This window comes from Heliangelus exortis, chromosome 2, assembly GCF_036169615.1.
Source record: "Heliangelus exortis chromosome 2, bHelExo1.hap1, whole genome shotgun sequence".
NCBI classification, from domain to species: domain Eukaryota; kingdom Metazoa; phylum Chordata; class Aves; order Apodiformes; family Trochilidae; genus Heliangelus; species Heliangelus exortis.
This window is the reverse complement of record NC_092423.1, coordinates 124,220,780-124,243,368: the sequence shown is the minus strand read 5'-3', so window position 1 is coordinate 124,243,368 and position 22,589 is coordinate 124,220,780. Positions and strand designations below refer to the sequence as shown.

The window sequence follows — 22,589 nt, the reverse complement described above, 5'->3', positions numbered from 1 at the left end:
CTGGCAGGTCCCTGGGCGCGCGGGTGTGACGTCACGCCGCCGGCCGTGGTGCGGAGCCGCCGCCATGGGGAAGAGCCGGTCGCGGGCGGCCAAGGCCGTCAGCGTCTTCCACATCGCCCGCAGCGGCGCCGTGAAGGCCAAGGCCAAGAACAAGGCGCGGCCCGTCACCTCCGGGCTGAAGCAGGTGTGTGGCGCCGCCGGGAGGGAGGGAAGGGGGGGAGGCTTCCCGGGGGATAGGCCCACCAGAGAGCGTGGGCCCTGCCGCCTCGCCCGCAGCTCTTCCGCTGCGGGGTTTGGGCCGGGAGGGCACGGTCGCTTCTGCGGCCTTGGCTCCGCACCGGGCTGGTGCCGCCTTTCCTCCTCATAGGCCTCGACTGGGGAGAGGGAATAGAGCTGTTGTACGGACGGTGTTGGGAAGGACACAATCTCCACCTGAAAATTAGGTTTATATATGTGGATGTATTAATTTTCAAAAAGCACAAAGTTTATTTGATTAATCTCCTGCATGCATCTACTATGTAAGACTTGAAGGAGTTCCTGAGAGGGGTCATTTAGAAAGGATCTGATAGGATCTGGATATGTCCTGGGGAATGTGATGCTGAAGACATCATCACTTGTTTAATGGCCTTGTGTTTACTGTAGGACACTTGCAGCGTCACGGAGAGTGTAATGCAGGGAGCCGTGAAACAAAATAGCTTGACCCAAAGCACCAGTCACAGATGTTGCAAGGCGAAGTCCTCCTTTTTTGTCATGCCCCCGATCCTAGCCCCCCCTTACCAGGCTTCAGGCTCTGTTCCAACAGCTTGCCTTGATGCCAGCTTGGAAGCTCATTGCATACTATGTGATTTAACTTGCTCAAACAGCAGCAACAACAATTAAAATACATTTTGTATTTTTGTCTGCTGGGCTGGCGAGTTGAACAAACCTAATTATGAATGAGTGTAGAGAAAACCATTTTTTTGAGGGGAAAAACTGGAAAGGATGGAACCTTTTCTGATCCAGAAGCTGTTTATTTGTCTCGGTTGTCAAGTAAAACTGTGTCAGTGAGATTAAGTGAACAGATCTAAGAGCCCACACTGTCATGTCTTATTATTATTTTCCACCTTTTGACACCTTAGAAGGGCTGGGATGCTTCACAACCCTGTTCTGTGCTGATTTTACACATCAGAGCAACGGAGAAGTAAACAACCAAAAATAGTATTTTGCCATTTTCCTGTCTGGTGGGCATCACGGCCCAGAGGAGGAAGGGAATGGGTTGTATGGCTGGAAGCAATGCAGGGGAAGAGGGATGGGCTGATCTAAGCAAAAGTTGTCCTCTAGGTAGCAGCATGTCATTACACAGTCTCATCTCAAACCCTGCCTCTAGCCCTGTGTGATCTGCTTCAGAGTTCAGTCAGCCCTTGTAGAAGGGCATCTGCTAATAAAAGGAGAAAGTTAGGGGTTTGTTGTTCCCAATAGATTTAGTTGCAGTCTGCTGGGCAAACAGGGTTTAAATAGCTCTGAAAATAAGGCCCTTTCAGATTTTCTCCTGGAAGCTAAAGCTACTTGACAAGTTAATCTGCCAGCCAGACAGGAGCATAACAAACTCAGGAAATAAACAGGGAGCCCCAAACAATTTCCTATTGCTGGCGTCACATCTCCACTTAGTCTAGAGGGTTCTGTATAATAAAGGGAGAAACAGGTTTAAAAACATACTCATGAAAAGTCAGTAGCCTATTAGGAGTAAAATTTTATTCTGTGTTTGAAGCTGTATTCTTTAATTCATAGAATCAGAAAAGACCTTAAGCCTTTAGGGATTTACTTATCATTAAGCAGTGTAGGAAAATGATCAGAAAAACAATGTTAAAATAGGTTCATTCTTCAATAGATAAAAGCCTATTATAACTATTCAAACCATTTTTATATAGATATACATGCTGTCTATAGAGCTTCTTTTATGGAGAAATCCTGCCCGAGTAGCTGAGTATATCAGGTATTAAAACTGGAGCTTTTCAGCATTCCTGTGAAGCTGGAGAAGAGTAAGAACCCTGATGGGAAGGAAATCCAGGGTCTTTGTAAACTGCACTGCCTGCAGTCCCATCCACTCTGACTTGAGCAAGGACCCAAGTGTATTTCCTGAGTCTCCATCCAGATTATTGTGAATCAGCTGCTAATGAGAGGCATGTTTTATCAGCCTCTTGCTCCTGCTTTCTTACTACTTGTTCTCTTGGTCTTGCACTTAGAATAAATAGATTTATTGTTAATGTACACATGCTCTAAAATTAGGGGAGCTTTGAAAGCAAAGTGAATACGTGTAGCAGATCACTGTTTGCTTCTGTCTGTGTAAATTGCTGAGAGGTGAATTACAGGGGTAGCCTTTGGAACAGCAGTAGGTATTCTTAAAATTTTAGAGTTGCCTGAAGAAGTATGAGTGTGCTTGTGGAATATCTGCACTGTAATAGGCAACATCTGGCAACAGCCTTGTTCCAAGCTTGGTGCTTCAGAAGCAATGGGTGTTAGGGCTGAGATCACCTGAATTTTAATTTGCTGCTGTGGTGAAAGAGTTGATGGCCCCATGCATCCACCCGGCTGCTCTAGCCCAGATTATTGTTCCCAGAGCACAGCATGTGTCCATATCTTAGGTTTTCCCCCTCAAAAGCAAACATCTTTGCTGAAATAACTTAGGAAGGCAGACTTGGGCTAGTAGGAAAGGCTGTGAGGTGTCCAGGGACCAGATACATGTCCTGGTCTGCTACAGCCACAGGAGTTTCTTGAAATAACATAGCAAAATCTAATAGATGTTGCTGGCTAGACTTAAAGTATGAACAAGTAGAAATGGAAGGTGTGATGATGAAAGGCAAAATACTGAAGAAACTGAAATATGGTAAGATCACTTACAGATGAAAAAAGGAACCCTTCGTGGAACTCCACTCCAGCTAAGAGGAGCTGAGGGTAGTCTGGCATGGCCTGTCTATAGCCTGGCATTTTTTTTGTCTATGTTCTGTTTCTAGATCACTATGGGCTCCCCTTCCAATAGAGCAAGTATAACTGCTTTCATTATTTTTATTTATTAGAAAATTAGTAGTATGGCTAGATGACATAATTAAGTAACAGATAAACTCAAGTTTGAAAACACACTTACTAAAATGCAGTTTTGGAAGATATGCATGTAACACGGGCTGTGTAATAGTTTTACAGAAATGGTGCAATTCCACATGCCAACAGAATGTCAGTTAAAAACAGCAATGCATGTTTTTTCTTTTCCCTCCCAGATAAATATTAGAAATGCTGAGAAGGTTCACACAATAAACAAAGCATTTGCTGAAGTTCAGAAAGAAGTACGGCAGCTATCAAAAGACAGTGCAGCAGAATCTCAGAAGACTCATCAGGTAATTTCCCTTTATAAAAATCTGATGAGGTTAATGAGGAAAATGCATGTTCAAAGCATTATATTCTGGCTCTAAGACTGCAGGTAATTAATGCATTTGCTTTAAAGCTATAAACCCAGCTTTATTCATTTCAGTTGTGTGGTAATGCTGAAATGTGGTTAGCATACTCAAGTGCTATGTAACTACTAAAGTCAAGAGAGAAGAGGGGTGTCAGCCAAGCCAGACCATGCTTCCAAAACATATTTGAAAATTATGTCCTAGCTGTTCTTTTAATTGATGTTTTTGAAGTTAATTCTAGCTTGAGACTTATTCCTTAACAGGTAAAGTTGCAGAAAGTAAGGATGAATCTTGCTGTTTCCTGCCTGAAGCACATAATAGTGCTTGGAATCAAAGAGCTCTGCCTCTTTCTGTTCCTAAGCCTTCATTTCTCTAATAGAGCTCTTGACTGTAGCACTCAGGGTTCAAGGAAGTGCTTCACACGTCTTCCTTACCAAACAGGGCTACGTGCAGTCTTGAGCAAGAAATCTATTCACAAACTTAAACTGCATACAAACTCCTCCATATAAACTCTGTGCTGATTCTTTGCTGTACTAGGCATGGTCTGGGGGAGAAAGCCGTGGGCTGAGACTAAGTACAGATCAATCAATCCTGGCTGTTGGGATAATTAGAGGGAGTTGGGAGAAGTAGGTATAAGATGAATTTTATTTACTGTGCCCGGGGTGATCAAGTTTCTGTATAGCTGGGAGCAACAGAACAAGTGTCAAATACCTTAAGGAGAAGCTGAGAGAAAAGGGAAACTCAGGTGGTAGGTCCAGCACAGTATGAGGCTAAGCAAGGGTATCAAGGCAGTTGGTGCCAGTGGCCCTGACCCTGCTGGCTTGCTATTACACACAGCCAGGAATTCAGACTTTACCACTGCTCACATGCTGGTATGGATGTACATATGTAATGTTGGATTTGATCACATGGGCTGTAACAGTAATTCCTCCAAAGATGCAAAATGATGTTGTTGAGAGTGCTTCCTGAACTAAAAGCTGAGGTTATTTCCATTTGGCCATGTCAAGTTTATTGAATCCTGTAATCCCCCAGATCACTGTATTATGACTGAAAAATTAGCCTGAATGAAATATATAAAGACAAACTAGTCTTCTAGACAGCGGGTATTTATTAGTGAACTTTCATTTTTCAAGCAGAGTGAAAAGATACTGCTTTCTACTTTAAACTGTAACTCATTTTTTTTCAGGTTTCCACACATCCAGAAGAGGAACCAGCAAATGTGGATGCTGCCACAAGCCTATTATCCCAGTTGTAATATATAATGGACAATTAAGGGATTGCAAGAAATGAAGACAGAAAATACTGATGGCTTTGTTTGTACAATTTTATTAAAAAAATCTTGTTAATATACAAGTATTGGCACACTTTAATACAAACTACAAACAGACCTTTCCTGTCATCTAGGAAAGTGGAATGTCAGAAGTCAGTGTGAGAAACTTAAAGTGCTAAAACAGAAGGCACTTCACAAAATTGGTTCACTGAAACAATTTAGCATAACTCAAGTTGGTATCCTTCACTTTTCAGTTTGGCAGTGAAAGCTTCAAAATTGATTGAAAGGTTAAAAAAAAAAAAAGCTTCTTGGCAGTAAAGCTTCTAATAAAATGGTGTTAACTGTGAGCAAGAAGCCAAATCTTTTTTTTTTTTTTTTTTTAATGATCAAAGAGCTATAAAACATTTTCACTTTTCTTAGTAAGGAAAACTCCAAATAACTGGATTACACAGAGGACTTTCAGGTGAAAAAACATGCCAGAATTTTTGACAGAAGCCCTTTTTTCTGGTTGTTGAATTTGTTTTGTGAAGTAGTTAAAGGAAGCAAAAGGAAATATACTCCCAGAGTCAGTGAACTAAGAAGTTATACATTCATTATTCAAATACTTAGGTTATGAAGAAGTCTAGAATGTTACAGTTAGAGGTAGATAAGTAGTCTGGTTGACACAATATCTAATAATTTAGTATCTGCACATCAAAGAGATCACAGACTCCTTCATTATCATCCAGGTTAAAGTTGTAGTCATCTCCGGGAGTAGGAGAAAGTCGTAAGAGAGGAAAAACTGTAAAGCAGGAATAGTTTAGTTTAAATTAAAACACTTCTGGAATATCAGCCCTATCTCATAGTTCAGTATGTTTGTCATCACCACAATCAGGGTTAGTCTTAATAATTAAAATAGTCTTGATAATCTGAGAAGCATGCTAGGATATATATGGTGAATACCTACCTGTATTGCCTACAAACTAAGGCAGTGATACGTCTACATTTTTTGCTTAGTCTTTTAAGTGAATTTGCTGGAATGGAGCAATAGCTGTGGAATATGGACTTAATTTGTCTTTCTGCGGCAGAGGAGCAGCTTTTGAAACTTTAATTGGAAAGCCATCATTTGTATTTCTGTGTCTTGTTACAGTATTGCATATATCAGTTTCCAAGTATTTCTAATATTAAGTAAGGAAGTTACCATTTTCCATATTCTACAGATGAAAAAGGGAATCTAGCAGTTTCTGTGCACACTGCATTTCAAGCATGGACTTGAAGCCATCTTTGGGGAGGGAATGCAAGGGAAGCCTCAGCTAATATGCTCATACCTCAGGAACACTAACATAGTGCAGATGAGCTGGGTGTGCTCTGCTGTACCTGCTCTAGAAGTGGAGACTATTTCCATTTTAGCCATGATACCCGCACATTCACATAATCCCATCTTGCCCCTGGGGTTTTATAATTACATGTTTTTTTCTGGATAAGCCCTGAGGCTGTCTGTTTGAAGGGCAGATATTAGCAGAGGCTGCTCACAGCAGCATGTTTACAAGGCAAGAGGAACAATGCCAGCTGAGTTCACCTCTTTGTCTGGCACCTCAGTGATGCAGTGTGTGAGCTCACCAGCTGTGGTTCAGTTCTGCACTCAGCCACTGAGGTGCAAGAGCAGAGGGAGGTGACATTTATCTGTTCTGTTCGTGTCCCACAGCTGGCCATGCTATCAGTCTGCACGCAGGCACGTAAATACGTTCTGAAATGTTTACTCAAAGCCCCTGCAGGAAGCCTGAGGCAGAACAGAACCAATTAAACCAGATTTTAATTTTTTTTTAAGGCAACACTCTTAAGTCACCAGCCTGTTTTTTCTTACTGAATTAAGGACTAGTGGGTTACTCGTGCATGCAAGTGCTTGCTGGATTAAGGGTTTCCAATTCTGATTGTTAAACTAGTGCAGGGAAGGGAAAGGGGAGTAAAGACAGGAATGACAAGGATAGAGGAGGCAGTACAGGGGAAAGGAGTTTCCTACTGACTCTTGGCATCAGATTTAACAGCCACCTTCCCGGAGTGCTGTTCACACAAAACCCATGCTGCTACTCGTGATTATTAGAAAAGTAACGATGCTAAGCACTTACCATCAGAAGACATGAGTTCATCAATAATATCTCCACTGAAATTTCCTGTGAAAGACAGGACCATGTGTTTTTCAGTCAGTGCAGATTCTCTGCATTAAACCACTGAATTGCAAAGTACAATATGGCTTACATCAAGTGTGCGATTGGTGGAGAGAAGCATGCCACATACACAATAAAAAATATTCATCTTTGTATCCCTCAGTCTTTCCTGATTATTTCATACAACCTTTTACCCTAGAGCCATGTACAATACGAAGCTGATTTGGTGGCCGAGAGAGGTATTTTGCTTACAATGAGTTTGCTATTCAAAGTTGCCTCAGTGGCTTCATTAGATCAACAGAGGCCTGTCATTTCCTCTGTGTAACTCATTGGTAACTGGGTCACAAAGAAAGGGTCCGGGATCTAATAAAATAATTGAAATAGTAACTGCTTCTCCCTACCTGCGGGCTCCTCCATCTTGGCAATGTCGAATGTGTTTGGCTTGAGAATACAGTTAACATCCAGGGGCAGCAAGCCCTGGTAGTCACCCGAGCTAGCTGTAGCTTGGGCGCCATCTCCTGAGAGGCTGGGGTACAACACCGACTCTGGGAGGCTGGAGTAAGGAGCTGCTGCGGTCGAACTGCTCTGCTCCACACTGCCGTCTACAAAGACAGAAAGGAACGTTGTAAAGTCTTGTACAAAGGGAAAACCAAAGAGCTGCAGTCGCAGTCAGCTTTTCTTTTGAGGAGAACATGCTCAGTGCCTGGGATGAGAAGACAGGAGCCTCCCCTTTCAAAAGTCACAAGCACAATATAATCAAGACTCTTTAAAAATGCACTCTGTAACACTGATACCATTTTCTTCAGTCTTTTCGCATTATCCTACTATTGATATATAAAAAAATACCTGATATTCAGGCAGTCTTTCATTGTGGCTATGTGGAAGAAGGTACATGACCTTGTGGCACAAAAGCTGGAACTGGTGCCTGTATTAACTGTTTCATTAAAAGGTAAGTGTTCAAATCATACACTCCATCAGAGGATGGCAACTCCTTTCCATACTCCATTCTGGAGAGGCACCTCAGAATAATTAACAGGATCACATCCAAAACCTGTTTGGTATAAGACGATAATCTACAAGAGAAGAATCTGATTTACCAGACCCAAGAGAAAGAGGCTTCTCTGTAACCTCCTGAGATCTGTCAGTAAACCCTTGGGGTAGTCTCTTAACAGACCAACTTTTAGACTATGCAAATTCTTATTTTCCCTTTATGTACCGCCTTTTCTAACAGTTTCTTCCTTCCCTTAACATCTCCTTCCTCCCCCACCCATCTGAGGCAGGAAAAACCCTCAACACACCCGGTGGCGTGTCTGCAACCGATGTCTGTGGCAACTCTTGTCCTTGGTTAGGACCTTGTTGTTCTGCTGGATCTTGAGAAGCTGGAGGAGGTTTAAGGGGAGTCACCGGAGCTGCAGGTTGAGACGGAGCCTGTGCAAGGTCATCTGGTGGAGGAACTGGAAACACCATGGGCTTGGAGGAACTTGATTCTTTATTTATAAGCAGCACATGGATAGGTCCTGAACTACTTTTAAGATTGATCTGGTATTTCTTCTGTCCATTCTGTCCCTGTAGAGGTGGTGTATTAAGAAAGTCATAATTCCTTGAGAATTTGGAACTTCACAAAATACAACAGTAACTGCATGGAGTTATCTCCTACAGAAAGTAATGAAGATATTTGAAGAAAATTCTCAAACTGATGCAGAAGATAAATAACAGTGTTCTTCTCGTTAGATCAGTAGGAAGAGCTGAAAACTGGCACAAACTTACGAATCATACTCAGGAAAAAAATAGTACCTAAAATTAATACATGTAATCTAATTATTAAAAAAACAACCAACCAAAAAAAAAAACCAAACACCAAACCCCAAACAAAACAAACAAAAAACCCAACAAAACCAAACCCCAAACAAAATATAAACCAAAACACATAGAGATTACAAAGCTACAATGGCTGTAATGTATTTACCTGACCAATACACACAGTTACAGCAGACAGAAATCTGCAGTTCTTTGAAGTGCTTAACTATGTGTTGTATTCAAGCTACAGGAAACACAGCAGGGCTACATCTTATCAATAACAGCAATGGTAAGTAATGATTTCTGTACATTTAAATTTATTCCTTTAAATGATCCTGGCTGGGATCAAGCATCCTAAACCAGCTGGATATCACACAAAGACTGAGTAAACACAGGGCCATGAGTCAGGAGAAACAATGTCTTAGCTGATTTGCCAGGCCTGCTTTTGTCAAGTTGTTTAGGCAGTACAGCTGGGACGAGCTTCCTACACTACAGTCTCAGTGAGAGTAGGGACCCTGCAGCCAATTCAGCAGACAGGTTTTCAGGAAGTATGTTTTAGAAAAAATGAGTATGAGAAAAGTGGGAAAAGTCTTAGGGGAAGGGAACAAAAAAACCCCCCATCAAATCAGAAGTTGGTGATGAAGCCTAACATCAATTGTTTAAGTCCTCCATGGGAATCAAAATAAACTCAACAGCACAGCAGCTGACTTTGGTTCCACAGAGTACCTTACCATTGCCTCAACTGATTTCAGCAGGGACAGACAAAGATTGTTTCACTGGCATCAGCTTTATGGTTCTAGTTTTGGGTGCTCTTATGATAATACGACTGTGCTTAGCCTCACTAGAAACAGCTTCTAAACTTCTTAATAAAGAGAAATTTGACACATAAAAGTTGCTGCTAGCATGTTCTCAAGGGAATTAATGACAAATGCACTTTATCCAGAAAGCTGAAACAGTTAAAAGGAAGAGAGGAGAGAACAAACCCACTACTGCATCTTTTTTTGTTAAATAGAAGGCTGTCACCATTACTCTGTCAAGGTATCCCAACACTTTTTCCCACCTGTCCTATCCATTTTTGACTAACACCACCTCAATTTTTCAATTTTTCCCCTCCTCACATGTAGCTAGAGAGAAATCTTCTGCTTTAAAGTAGCTGCTTTTTCCCTGCTGTCCTTCTAGAATACTTAGGTAAGCAAGAAAGCAGTACATACCATTTCGGGTATAGGTACTTCTAACTGTGTACCACAAGGTGCTTGAATTGCTAGAAGTGTGTCTCCTGGTTAAAAAGCAATTTTTAAGAAAGTGTTAAATGTGCATATTTTTCTTAAGTTTTGCATGGCACACACTCAAATGAGACATGGTAATTCACTAAGGTCACTTAAAATACTGCACAATTCTAGCACAAATAAACTTCTGGTGAGACTTCCACAGTCCTTGTACTATCCAAGTATATTGCATTATGTAAATCACAGAATCCCAATACTTTTACCCCAGTTGCAAGAACTTTTTTTGTAGCAATGCAATATACAGCACTTCCTTTACCTGTTTGTTACTCTCCCCGGGCTCCCTAGTTCAAAATGTATTGCAAGATGAAGTATTTACTTAACTAGTTTCTTTTTCACCTAGAATAGCTCTCTGGTACAGCTCATGGGTGGAGCTTGAAGAATGGTGAGAGAACACAGAAGAAAGAAAAGGTCATAAAATCATAGAATAGCTTAGGTTATATGGAATGCCTTAGGTCTTAAATGATGATGATCAGTGCCAGCTTTTCCCAGTGCCCAAGCAGGTCACACATGTACTTGGACATTAATCCCCCTTTGTCCATAACTGGGAATAACGCTTTTCTTCCTCTGCTTCCTAAGAGTCCTTTATATGAAATACTATGTGACTGGCACACTAGGTGCCTCTACATTTTGTATTGATTAACTGGTTTTAGTAACAGCTGATTTTGCTAAACTCTACAGGAGTTGTCTAATCTTGCACTTTTGTTCATTAACAATCCCAGCATTCCTTGTGGCAAAGAAGGGATGATTCTGAGCCTAGCTTGAGGCTGAATCACAATCTTCCCTTGAATAATCCAGGATCAGGACAGAATCCCAAGGTAAGTAATTTCTGCCAGAAATTACTGCCACTATCTGCAAAACTCCTGTACAGAAGGTATCTCTTTGATTTAGTAGCAATGCCTCATCTTTAAACTTCAGCTGGCTCCACTCCCGTAGCATCATCAGGAGCTCCCCTCTGGCCACAAATGCTAACACAAAATGTTATTAACCTTGGATCTGCCTGGTCTTTCTGATGGGTTGGACCAAAATTTCCTGTCCCTGGTTGCATTAACAACTGCAGTATGAAGTATATAGAAAAATGTACCTGAAAACAGTACTCTAAAATGAGCTGAGCTTCCATTCCATACTACCTGTGGCTACAACTAGAAAATGCCAGAACTTCCTGGTCATAAACAATAATGTGAGACAGGTGCATACTACAGATCACTACTGAACACTCTCAACTGAAAATACATGCAGGAAAAAAGCAGGTTAGTTAGTAAGTTAGTTTTCAGGAGGAAGATCAGGATAGCCTTCACTTTAAGAAATGCAGCCCAGCAGTAACTTACCATTGAAGCAGTTACAGATATCTTCATGGGTTACATATGAAAATGTAATTTATGTCAAGGAACAGTTTTCTTAGAGCATCATGGTATTTGTTGCCCTTTAAAAGAAGTTTGCCCAAATTTGGTTTAAACTGCAAACTTAATGCTGTAATCAAGGCATGGGTTTTGGCTTTCAGTATGGCTAGTTAAAAGCAGTAAGAGTTCTAAGGAAAAAAAATATCTGTGAAGAAAGCACAAAAAGGAAAAAGCTGCATAGCCTGAATAAGAAGACATTCTTCTAAAAAAGAGAACATGTAAAATCTTGTTTTGAAGAAAACCATTTACCTCACAAACCTGACACTACAGAACTCAAGTATACATTAGGACTTCCCAGAATCAAACAAAAATACTGCCAGAGGGGATTTCAGAGTTCACCTGCATTCTTGTTTCCCAGCCTCAAGGTAGTATGAAATGTTAAGACATTCCAGACAAACATTTTCCTCCACTCCTTTGGAAAGCTTCCAGTGATGGATATTCAACATCTCCCTGGAGGCTCAGTTCCAGCGCTAGCTCTGCCAAAGTAAAGTTTCTCCTAATATCTAACTTCAATTGCCTTTCTACAAAATCCATTTTTACAGTAACAGTTTCTGTAGAGCAACTGCAAGAAATTTTTAAATGCTTTTCACGGGCAGTATAGATAAGAAGGGCACTTTTCTGCTCCAGATCTCAGGTGTCCAATTTGCTCAGTATCTTGCAAGAGAGCTAAATTTTTTTTGCAGCCGCTCACCAGTGGTGTCCCCAGGGATCAGTGCTGGGCCCAGTTCTGTTTAATATCTTTACCAATGATTTAGATGAGGGGACTGAGTCCATCATTAGCAAATTTGCAGATGACTCTAAGTTGGGGGGGGGGTGTTGTGAATCAGCTGGAAGGCAGGAGGGCTCTGCAGAGGGCCCTGGACAGACTGGAGAGTTGGGCTGATTCCAATGGGATGAGGTTCAACACGGCCAAGTGCCCAGTCCTGCACTTTGGCCACAACAACCCCATGGGGAGCTCCAGGCTGGGCACAGAGTGGCTGAGAGCAGCCAGGCAGAAAGGGACCTGGGAGTCTGGATTGACAGGAAGCTGAACGTGAGCCAGCAGTGTGCCCAGGTGGCCAAGAAGACCAATGGCATCCTGGCCTGTATCAGGAACAGTGTGGCCAGCAGGTCCAGGGAAGTGATTCTCCCCCTGTACTCAGCACTGGTGAGTCCTGTGTCCAGTTCTGGGCCCCTCAGTTCAGGAAGTAGATTGAGGTGCTGGAGCAGGTCCAGAGAAGAGCAAGAAGGCTGTGAATGGATCCATCACAAGTCCTGTGAGGAAGGGCTGAGGGAGCTGGGGGTGTTCAGTCTGGAGAAGAGGAGGCTCAGGGGAGACCTCATCACTCTCTACAACTCCCTGAAAGGTGGGTGTAGCCAGGGGAGGGGTTGGTCTCTTCTCCCAGGCAGCCATCAGTAAGACAAGAGGGCATGGACTTAAGCTCTGCCAGGGGAGGTTTAGGTTAGATATTAGGAGAAAATTCTTTACAGAGAGGGTGATCAGGCATTGGAATGGGCTACCCAGGGAGGTGGTGAATTCTTCATCCCTAGACATTTCTAAAAAGAGACTGAATGGGGCACTCAGTGCCATGGTCTGGTAACCACAGTGGTAGTGGAAGGGTTGGACTCAGAGGTCCTTTCCAACCTGCATGATTCTGTAAATACCTGGTTAGAAGTAATGTAGAAGGAATTCTCTGCTCATGGTAGTATTTACAGACAGGATAGTTTTTCTGTTCCAAGCCTGACAAGCCTCGGAATCTTGTCAAGTCGATTTATCTTTAGGTGATATTTTAATCTTTTCAAGGAAAGGGAAGCAACACAAAACAAGATTAATGTAAAAGAACTGCTAAGAAAGTATAAATTCAAGTTCTGGAAAGCAACAACATGGATATAAAAATTACTCTCTGTGTGTGCATGCTGAATTATTTTCAGGTTACCAATTATACAGTCACAGAAGTTAAAAAGTCATGTAAACACGTAAATAAGATTTGTATTTTCCTTCTTTTTGAACCGAAACCTAAAAAATATTAGCCTTTCCTGATTTCTGGATAAAATGGACTACATTATGCTTTATCCATTAGCTACACTTAAAGCGTTGATTGATTTCTAGTTCCAAGATGCACACAATTAATATAAAAGGATATTGATGGTTTGTAGAATCATCCATGACATTCTTGATACTTTGCTGAAGCCACAATTTCTGCTGATCCAGTTCTTTTTCTTTTAGCTCTAGATCTTCAATTTCAGCTTCCAGATACCTCAGCCTGTCTATAACTTCTTTTGTATTGCAGCCAGCACCTACTCCTCTTAAAAAGGTAGAAGGGTTCATGAAACCATAAGATGTCTGAAGTAAACATGCAAAGATAATTTCTTAAGACTACTTCCAACATTTTGAAAATCTACTAATATTCAATATGAAGGAAATGAGTGTTCACTCTCCCAGCAGTCCTGAAAAATACTTAAAATTCAGATCAAATTTAGAATTACTTCCTCCCAAAATTTATTTTATTTTGCAATGTATCTTTTTCTGTGTTGGAGATGGCTTGCAGGTCCTTTCTCCTTTCCCTCTAGTTCCTAGGTTGAATTTTCACCTCCAGCAACCCAAGGGAAAATTGGCATAGACTACAAGTGGGCAGGTAGGTGGAGACAGTGTGTCCCAATACCCTTTCCAGATTCATCTAGAGTAAATTTTACAAGTGCTAGTTATGAAGCAGCACTACAAGTTTTTTAAAACTTTCTCTCTTGTATGCTTTAAACTTGATGCTATGCATCAAAGACACAAGTTAAAGGAGAAGACAAATAAAGTTAATTTGAAATTTTACTGCAATTCTAAAATGTCATATTGCTCAGTGACAAGTGTAACATTAATTTTATGGTGTCATATCTAGTCAGGAGAAGGGGAAGGTGGCACTTTGCGTTGCTTTTTGAGCACATGAAAATATGCAGAATTGACAGAGCTTACTTCCACTGAATGCTGTTTTTAGACTTCTTCTCAATGAGATCAATCCCCTCCAGAACGTTGGTGATATCATAGATCCTTCTCTTCTGCCTTACAGCAAGGGTATCAGCAGCCTGTCAAGAGAAGAAAAATGAGTATCAGCAACTTGCATGCTGAGGCCAAAAGGCAGTTAGGCCATCCCCTTGGAAAAATGCCAAATAATGTCATTCTGAGGGGAGAAGCTTTTTGAAAGATGCTCAATCATGAATTGTTCAGTACCTACGTGTAGTGCTACAAAGCATGCTGAGAGGAGCCCTTTCTTTGAAGGCCAGCACATCTACCCTCATTAGAAAGGAGAGTTCACAAGTATTGCAAAGGCCACTTTTGGTATCTGGAGCATGTGCTATTCAACTGCACGAAGCAGCATGCAGTGCTGGAAGACAGGAAAAAGCAGGGAAGGCAGACAGCAACTCCCTGCAGTGGAGCAAGCCTCTGAAGCCAAAGATGTATTAAGTTCATAATTCCTTCCACTGACACTTGAGGTATTGCAGTCTTTGTAGAAACTGTGCCAGGATATGAAGTGACAGAAATTTAATTTCAGAAAGTGGCTGAAGGAGAGCTGAAATACTTCAAGCCAGCACTGTCCTATAATACTTCACTGCACAAATCCACCACTTGGTGTACCTGGGCTTGCTCTGTCTGTCACACCGAGTATCAAAAGGCATTTCACAGCCGACAGAACCCTGGGGTACAGCTCACAGGGATGCTCACTGCTGCCACACTGTCGCTTCTGGGACATAGCTACCTAGGCCATGTGTCTGAGTGCTGTCACAGCTGATCTGTCACCCAGAGTAAAGCAGAGTGTCAGGCAGAGGAAATAGTCTGCTTCATGTCATAATTCTCTCCATGGTGACTTGTATGTGCCTCATACAAAGACTTAAGATAATATAAGCAAACTTGAGTTAGTTGTTCCTTCCAGTGCCTCATTTATTTGATGCTGCAAAGCAGCTCAGGTTCAAAGAATACTAGCCAAAAAGAGAGAAGGAAAAGAGGAATCTGGCTCTGTCACTACTCAGGACACCTACATACAATAATTACAAGGGATTAAACAGATTAGAAGAAAAAAAGTAAGAGAAACAAAAAGGATAGCTAGAAAATGCCTCTGCATCCCAAATCTCAACTAATGCGTAAGCGAAGCAATTTCCACTACAGGCACACAATGATTTGTTTCAGTTTGTCCAACAATTAAATTAATACTTCAGGCAAAGTAGCCTATATCAAGAATACAACCTGAGACAATCACAAATAGGAAGGAAAGCTAAATGTATTTTATAGCAAAGTCCATGTAACTGCTTTTACAGTGTTTCCTCAACCATAAACAAACTCACTAATCTTCCAAAGAAATGACAGTTTCCTATTAGAAAGCTAAGTAGCAGGACTTAGTTCAATTTATACTGGTGAATGTTTTACTAGTGAAGTAAAATTAAAGGAAAAAAGGAAGAAAAATGGAGATTTAGAAAAATACTCTTTTTAGCTATGAAATGCTCATCACTGCTCTTTCTTGGCAGTGATGTACCTACTGAACAGTATTTCTACTGATACTGCTATCAACATTTATCTTTTGTATGGTTTTACGTAGTGGTGTGTTAAAATCCTTTTCTATCTAACAGAACAGAAGACATATAAATAAAGCAGACTACCTCTCTCCAAAGGAAACAGGCTCTTCTGCCACTTCTATCATCAGGTATGCACCTGCTTTCTGTCTTCATGTGCTACTTTCACTGCATGCATACACATTACTTACAACGACTACAAGGCAAGCCACCAAAATCTCGGAAGTGGCAAAATTGATGCAGGATGCTCAACGTTTTATCAGCACCCTGTGTATTTCAGAACCTTCAGAAGCACAATTTCCACAAGCTCTCTACATTATTCAGTGCCAGGAATGGACAGCACACACTTAATCAGCTGCTATTCTCATTAATGACATTCTGCTTTTTTTCCCACTGCTCAATGTGAGTACCTAGAGCTGAGAGTTCATGGTTTGAATGATGAAGAAACTGCTCTGCAGGCAGATTTCATGATCTCATGAGATTTTCTAAAATTCCCATCTGTACAATATATAAATGCTTTACTAACCTTAATATATTTATAAACCAAAGTTTAAGACTAAAAAAAAAAAGCCACTAATTTTGAGTGCCCAACTTCAGATGTTCCAATGCTGAAGTGGTTGCAGTACTTAAATACTCTTTCATTTCTTATGTGCAGAGCTCCCATTAACACCACCACAGGAAATTCACTATTGCTGCAAACCAAGGTCTAGAACCCAGGTTAGGGACTGAAAAAATGAAGGATACAGTTACATACGTATTTGGCTTGACCAGCATTTGCAATTCAATCACAGCTATGAAGCCAAACTATTTACAAGAATTTCAACAATGAAATCAAAGTGGGGCCAGTCTGGAAAGTTTAATCTAAACATTCACTAAATTTCTGATGCTAGTCTTACAACCTGATTATCTTCTCAGAATTTTATAGTGTTTCACAGATATTTTTAAAATCTAATCTGAAAGTTCCTCCCCAGCACTCTAGCAGTTACCAATGCAACACCTTCTGTTAGGCACATGGCTCAAAAATTAAGTTCAGGCATTCAGTTCCTCCACACAAACCACAGACTAATGATCAATAATTAAAAGAGCCTCCTGAGACTTTTAAACAAAACCCCTGTTGTCAAAACCACTTTCAGAACTCAGCATTTCTCAGCCTATGTCAAATGGCTGAAGCAGATCCAAGCAGCACAATAAGGGGACATCTAGCACAATGACTTTGTTAAGATGGTTGGATATAGCGTTTGCATTCCCTCTTCTCAACCACTCGTATTTGGAGTTCCTTCATAAATTTTTTTTAATATAAAGCTGCTGCACTCCAGTCACTCCTTCTAGTATCTCCTGATATTTCAAATACATCTATACTTACAACAAGCATTTTATTAGTGTCTCACAGACAGATTCTAAGCTGGAAGAAAAACACCTGAGCATGGTGCTTTGGTTCTGTGTGCATTCAGGCTGTAGATCTTCTGGAATACAGAATACAGGCCATTCAGCACAGGCATGCACACACAAACTCCTGCCCAGAAATAAAAAAAACCCACACAAACCCAACAAACAACAAATCCATGAGAGAAAGAATAACCAAGAGGCTGGGTGAATTCCCACACAACTTCTTTGCTCCCTGGGAGCCGATAAAAGGCAGTGGGTATTATCAGATGTGCATTCGCTGCATTAGCACTGAAGAAGAGAGATGTTTAAGGGCACCACAGAAGAATCCTAACTGAGAAGCTCAACAAAGCAGAAGGGTCAGCAATGCCTACTTGCTTTCCACATGTCAAATGAAAGAGGTTCTGCATCTTCCAGCCTGTCCCTGTAGCAGATGATATACAGCATCATCTCCCCAAGAGGACTGTCAACACCTCTGGGAGTTTTAAACTGAACAGTGTCATTTGGAACCTGTATGTAAAACTATTGAATATCACTGTATGCACAAAGGTTAAGCTAATGTAAAAATTATCAGATACACTTCTTCTGTGGAATGGGTTACAGAAATGTACCTTCTTATTGTTTATGAAAGTACCAATGATTTATCCAATTTGGTTAGTATTTACCTCCAACAAATGGTATCCTGCAATTCAGAGACCAGCATCCAATAATGGTCTTGAGCAGAAATGTCTATACCTTTCTGCAATGCCCACTTTTCCCTGGCTATCAACCTTCCATTCCCTCTGGGTAGCTACTTTCCTCACAAAAGGGAAGAAATATTGTCCCATCTCTCTAGACAGCCCAACTTGTTCAAATCTATCCTGTCTGTCTCTTTAATCCAAGCTTTTTGGCTCTTTAATCTAATAATTTTGGCCTGTTGTTTTACAAACTGAGTATGTTTTACTTCTCAAACTGATCTGGAAGATGTTGCATTGCATAACAGATAAAGTAAACTGTGCAAGAATCCCTGAGATGAGGACAGCTTAGTTCCTTTTTAGTAAAGAGAGACAGTTAAGTACAAATAAGTATACAGACAACAACAAAACTAAAGGAGAAGTAAAAAACCTATCCAGTATCCTTCCTAGTTCACCCTGAAGTTTCACTAGCTGCTGGAACACTCAAGTGCTTGATCTCTGAACAGGGATAAACAAAAAAAGGTCCAAGAAAAATGCTCACCTCCTGTAGCCCTCTAAGAATAACCAACAAGCAAGGTCAGAAAGGTCCTCAAGTATTCAAAGTGCCAAGCTAGCTTCTTGATGCACTCTGCTTAACTCCTCAGAGAAATTCATTGAGGACTTTAACCAACAAGAAAAAACACCCAAGACAAAACACCCAAGAACGACTTCAACCAACAAGAAAAAACACAAGAAAAAACATCCAGCTCCTGGGCCAACGTGGGCGGCTGCACGGTCCAGAGAACCAGCAGGGGGGATATGGCACCAAGGGTGTAAAGAGGGTTTGTTCAAGAGCTCACAGGGAAGTCCCTGCATGGCCCCATCCAACACCTTCACATTTCGGAGGTGGCAGGAGTGAGGGAAGATTACGTATTATTAGTATTAGTATTAGTATACTGGATCTTAGGAAAAAGTTCTTCACCATGAGGGTAGTGGAAAAATGAAACAGGTTGCCTAAGGAGGGAGTTGAGGTCTCATCCCTGCAGATAATGAAGGTGAGGCATGAGGAGGCTCTGAGCAACCTGATCTGGCTGAGGGTGTTCCTGCTCACTGCATGAGGTTGGACTGGATGACCTTTAGAGGTTCCTTCCAACCCAAATTATTCTTGCTATTCTAAGATAATCTGCAAGCCCCCACAATTATTTTCTATATGTATTCGAAGGGCAATGGTCTGTTTTTTAACATCGTTTTGCCTTGCTAAAAGGACTCAGAGGACGGGCAAGGAACAGGTTTAAATAACGGCCCGTGCGCCAAGTCAGTGCAGACATCAACACAGAAGAGCAAAAAATAAATAGCAAATAAACCCCCTGAGCTACCTTTTATGCACAGTAACTATTTTACTCTCTTTCTCAAAAGAATTGGAAGGCGTCTTTCCGCGGCCGCGGCGGCTGTCAGCCATCACCGGGCAGCCGCAGCCGTCAGTGGCCGGGGCACCCCCCGCCTCTCGGGCAGGGAGAGAGGGAGGGAAGAAGGGAGGGAGGGAGCGGGCGGCCAGGCCTGCCCAGCCCCGCTCTGCACCGCCCTCCCAGCAGCGCTGCGGGTCCGAGCGCGCCGGCGAGGCCCAGCGGTGCCGCGGGAGCCGTTCCCCCCGCCGCGGGCAGGCCGCCACCATGGCGCCGCCGCCCCGCCCCGCCCTCGCACCGCTTTGAGGTCCAGCACGCCGTCCTTGGCCTCCTGCAGCAGCGACACGAACTTGGTGGTCAGCAGCCCCAGGCTCTTCTCGTGGCGGCTGCTACTGCTACCGCCGCCGCCGCCGCCTCCTCCTCCTCCTCCACCACCGCCCGCCTCGGCCGCCGCGGCCATGCCGCCAGCGGGGCCGCCCCGCCGCGCCACGTGTCGAGACCGCTGCAACGGCCCGAGCCCGGAACGGAGCCCCGGCCCGAAGGCTGCGGCGGGAGGGGCGGTGCCAGAGGAAGTGACGCCGCCGCTGTTGCCTGGACACCGGCATGTTTCGGCCGCGGGGGGCGAGGGGCTGCCGTGGGGAACGGGCCGGGCCCACCCCGCGGGGCTGCGGCGGGAGACAGGTGGTCCGGGGCCCTCCCGGAGGAGGCCGGCGGAACGGTGCTGCTCTCCCTGCGGCCCCGTCCGGGAGCGGGATGGGGAAGCCCTGCGGCATGCGGGAGAAGAATCGCGCTTGGCTAACGCGGGCCGAGCCAGGCTTTCTCTCCGGCTTCTGCGGTATGGGCACGGCTGCGATCGGAGCCCAGCTGCGGTGCCGGTGGCCCGGTGAAGGTTGGGGAGTTGCCACTCGCCTGGGTCCGGCCCTAGGTGGCCCGTGGGTGGCGCAGGCCTGAGGAGGGGAAAGAGAGGGAGACCGTCACCGATCAGTGTCAGACATACCCCTGCCAGCCTGCCCGGCTGCTACGCGATAGTACTCAGCATTCGTTTCAGCGTTTGCATTTGATACAAAAAGGTTAAGGAGCAGAGGTTCGTGCAGCACCCGGGGCAAGATAGAGAACGCGCTGATGGCCTAACAGGGGGTACTGAGAGGTTTGGGTACTCACCCAGTCCCTTGTACTGGTGTCGAGATGTACTTGGCCTCAGCCTTTATTCAGGCACGTCTCTGCCTTTCAGTTAGCATCAGATAAATGTAGAGAAGCCTTAAAATCTACAAAGGGGAAGAATTAAAGCCATGCACTTCAAGACAGACCTGGTGGGGAAAAGACTGTGACATCCCATCACATGAGGCCAGGGAGCATGTTATGAAGGGACATTAACACTGAGTGCTCCATGCCACAAGGGACCTTACTATTCAGATCAATATATATGTGTATTAGAAGAAGCAGGAGTGCACTCACTGAACTTGAATCACATTCCTCCTGGTCTCAGGTAACACCGGATTTTCCTGATTACATAGTTGGTACCGATTTAAATAGATCTATTATCTTTCCTAGAAATAAAGCAAAATCTCATAACTGAATGAATTTTGAATTCTCATGATTAATGCAGGAGAACATGCCTTTCATCTGACAAGGTCAGAGTTCACATTTAATTTATATTTCAATTTTATTCACTTTATACTTTTCAGTAATCTTAGGCTGAAATTTATCCCTGTCTAAAGAGATAAATTGCCTTGACCTACACCATTTTTTTCACTGTTTTATCATGAGGCTTTTTCCCAAGGTAGAAATCATTCATATATCTATTTAGAGGTTATAAGGAAGCCATACAAGCATAAAGAGGGAAATTAAGCCAAAGAATTAGCAGCATGTTTCATCCATAGCTAACACATGTATGTACCCAAGTACTGTAGTACAAAATTCTGATCCAAGAGCAGAGAAGAAATTCAGTTAAAAATAGTAACAACTCCCTATGATGAAATCAGAAAATAGTTTCCAAATTTAAATTTTGAAAAAAAACCTCTGAGCCAATGTTAATAAATTGAATTCAAGTGAGAGTAAGTTATTTCTCTTACCTTCCTGGTGCATTCCAGGTATGCATTTACTTCACCTGAAGGTGTAGCAACCTTAGTTTGTGAAGAAGGGTGGGGGTGTTGTTTTCCTAGGCTTCTGCAGGTGCCTTTTTTAAAGTTGTTGGGCTGGTTTGGTTTTTTTTTTTTTTTTTTTTTTTTTTTTTTTTTTTTTTTGTTTGTTTGTTTGTTTGTTTGTTTGTTTTTGTTTTGTTTTTTTTTTGTATGTGTGCGTGTGTGTGTTTGGTTTTATTATTTTTTTTCTCTGCTGCATCCTTTCCTGAAGCGAAAACCAGTGTTTATTTCAAAGAGCAGTCACTGACTCTCAGCTTGTGCCTGTGTTTTCAAGGTCTGTTACTTCCCACACTGAAGGTGCACTTTATAACAAGAAGCAGCTCTTATCAAGCTGTGCTTCACACCAAGTTTTCTTAAGATGATAACAAGCCTAGCACCGTTAGCCAAAGGCCCAAAAGCCTTTGCAAACCCAGTCAGAACAAATCAATCTGAACAAGCTCCGTGGCTTCTATCCTCATTTGGAGCAACCGGGCTCTGCTTCAGCTCCTGCGAGGTGCAAGGAAATAGCTCCACCTGGAGTACCAACACGTAACTGATCTCACCACTTAGGAAAACTGCAGCATTGAACACTTCAGAGTATGCTGTAGCACAGTGAGAGTTTAGGATCTTCTGGTGGAACAAGGATATTGACATAAGGTTTACTATTAGCTTCCATAAGAAGCTCTTACTTAGTCACGATGTAAGTACGGGGAAGCCATTGAGGAAAAGCTGAGAAAACTGGGCTTGAAGAAAGCTCAGGGGAGATGTTATTGCCATGTTCCAGTACCTACAGGGTGGCTGCCAAGAAAACGGGGATGTCCTTTTTACAAGGAGTCACACGGAAAAGATGAGGGGTAATGGGTGCAAATTACTTCTGGGGAGATACCTTTTGGAAACCAGAAGAAAATTTTTCACTATGACAACAGTCAGACACTTGAATAATATCCCCAGGGAAGTAGACTCCTCAACACTGAACATCTGTAAGACTCAAGTTAACAGCAGTTAAATCATGTTCAAACCTAGAAAGATTGGATCAGATAATCCTTGAGGTCCCTTTCCTACCTGGCATTCTATGATTCTATGTTCAGGTTAATTCTTGGACCTTTCATTACAATAATCTTTACCCCTGTGAAGGAAAGCTTCAAACTCTTCCCTCCTATTAAGCACACTTAACTTCCTAT

General features: G+C 42.6%; 2 protein-coding genes across 2 annotated transcripts; one reads left to right on the top strand and one right to left on the bottom strand.

Moving 5' to 3' along the window:
* Positions 1-13: 13 nt before the first annotated feature.
* On the top strand, positions 14-4,778 carry RBIS (ribosomal biogenesis factor). Its single transcript, XM_071737872.1, has 3 exons — positions 14-184; positions 3,252-3,368; positions 4,612-4,778. Exons 1-3 carry the CDS (start codon positions 65-67, stop codon positions 4,678-4,680), a joined length of 306 nt encoding a protein of 101 aa, XP_071593973.1. The 5' UTR covers positions 14-64; the 3' UTR covers positions 4,681-4,778.
* On the bottom strand, positions 4,736-20,287 carry E2F5 (E2F transcription factor 5). Its single transcript, XM_071737869.1, has 9 exons — positions 19,587-20,287; positions 14,261-14,370; positions 13,443-13,604; positions 11,248-11,291; positions 9,848-9,912; positions 8,138-8,405; positions 7,241-7,441; positions 6,801-6,845; positions 4,736-5,476 (listed from the first exon to the last, which is right to left on the bottom strand). The coding sequence occupies exons 1-9, from the start codon at positions 19,746-19,748 to the stop codon at positions 5,367-5,369; spliced, it is 1,167 nt and encodes a 388-aa protein (XP_071593970.1). The 5' UTR covers positions 19,749-20,287; the 3' UTR covers positions 4,736-5,366.
* Positions 20,288-22,589: the final 2,302 nt, after the last annotated feature.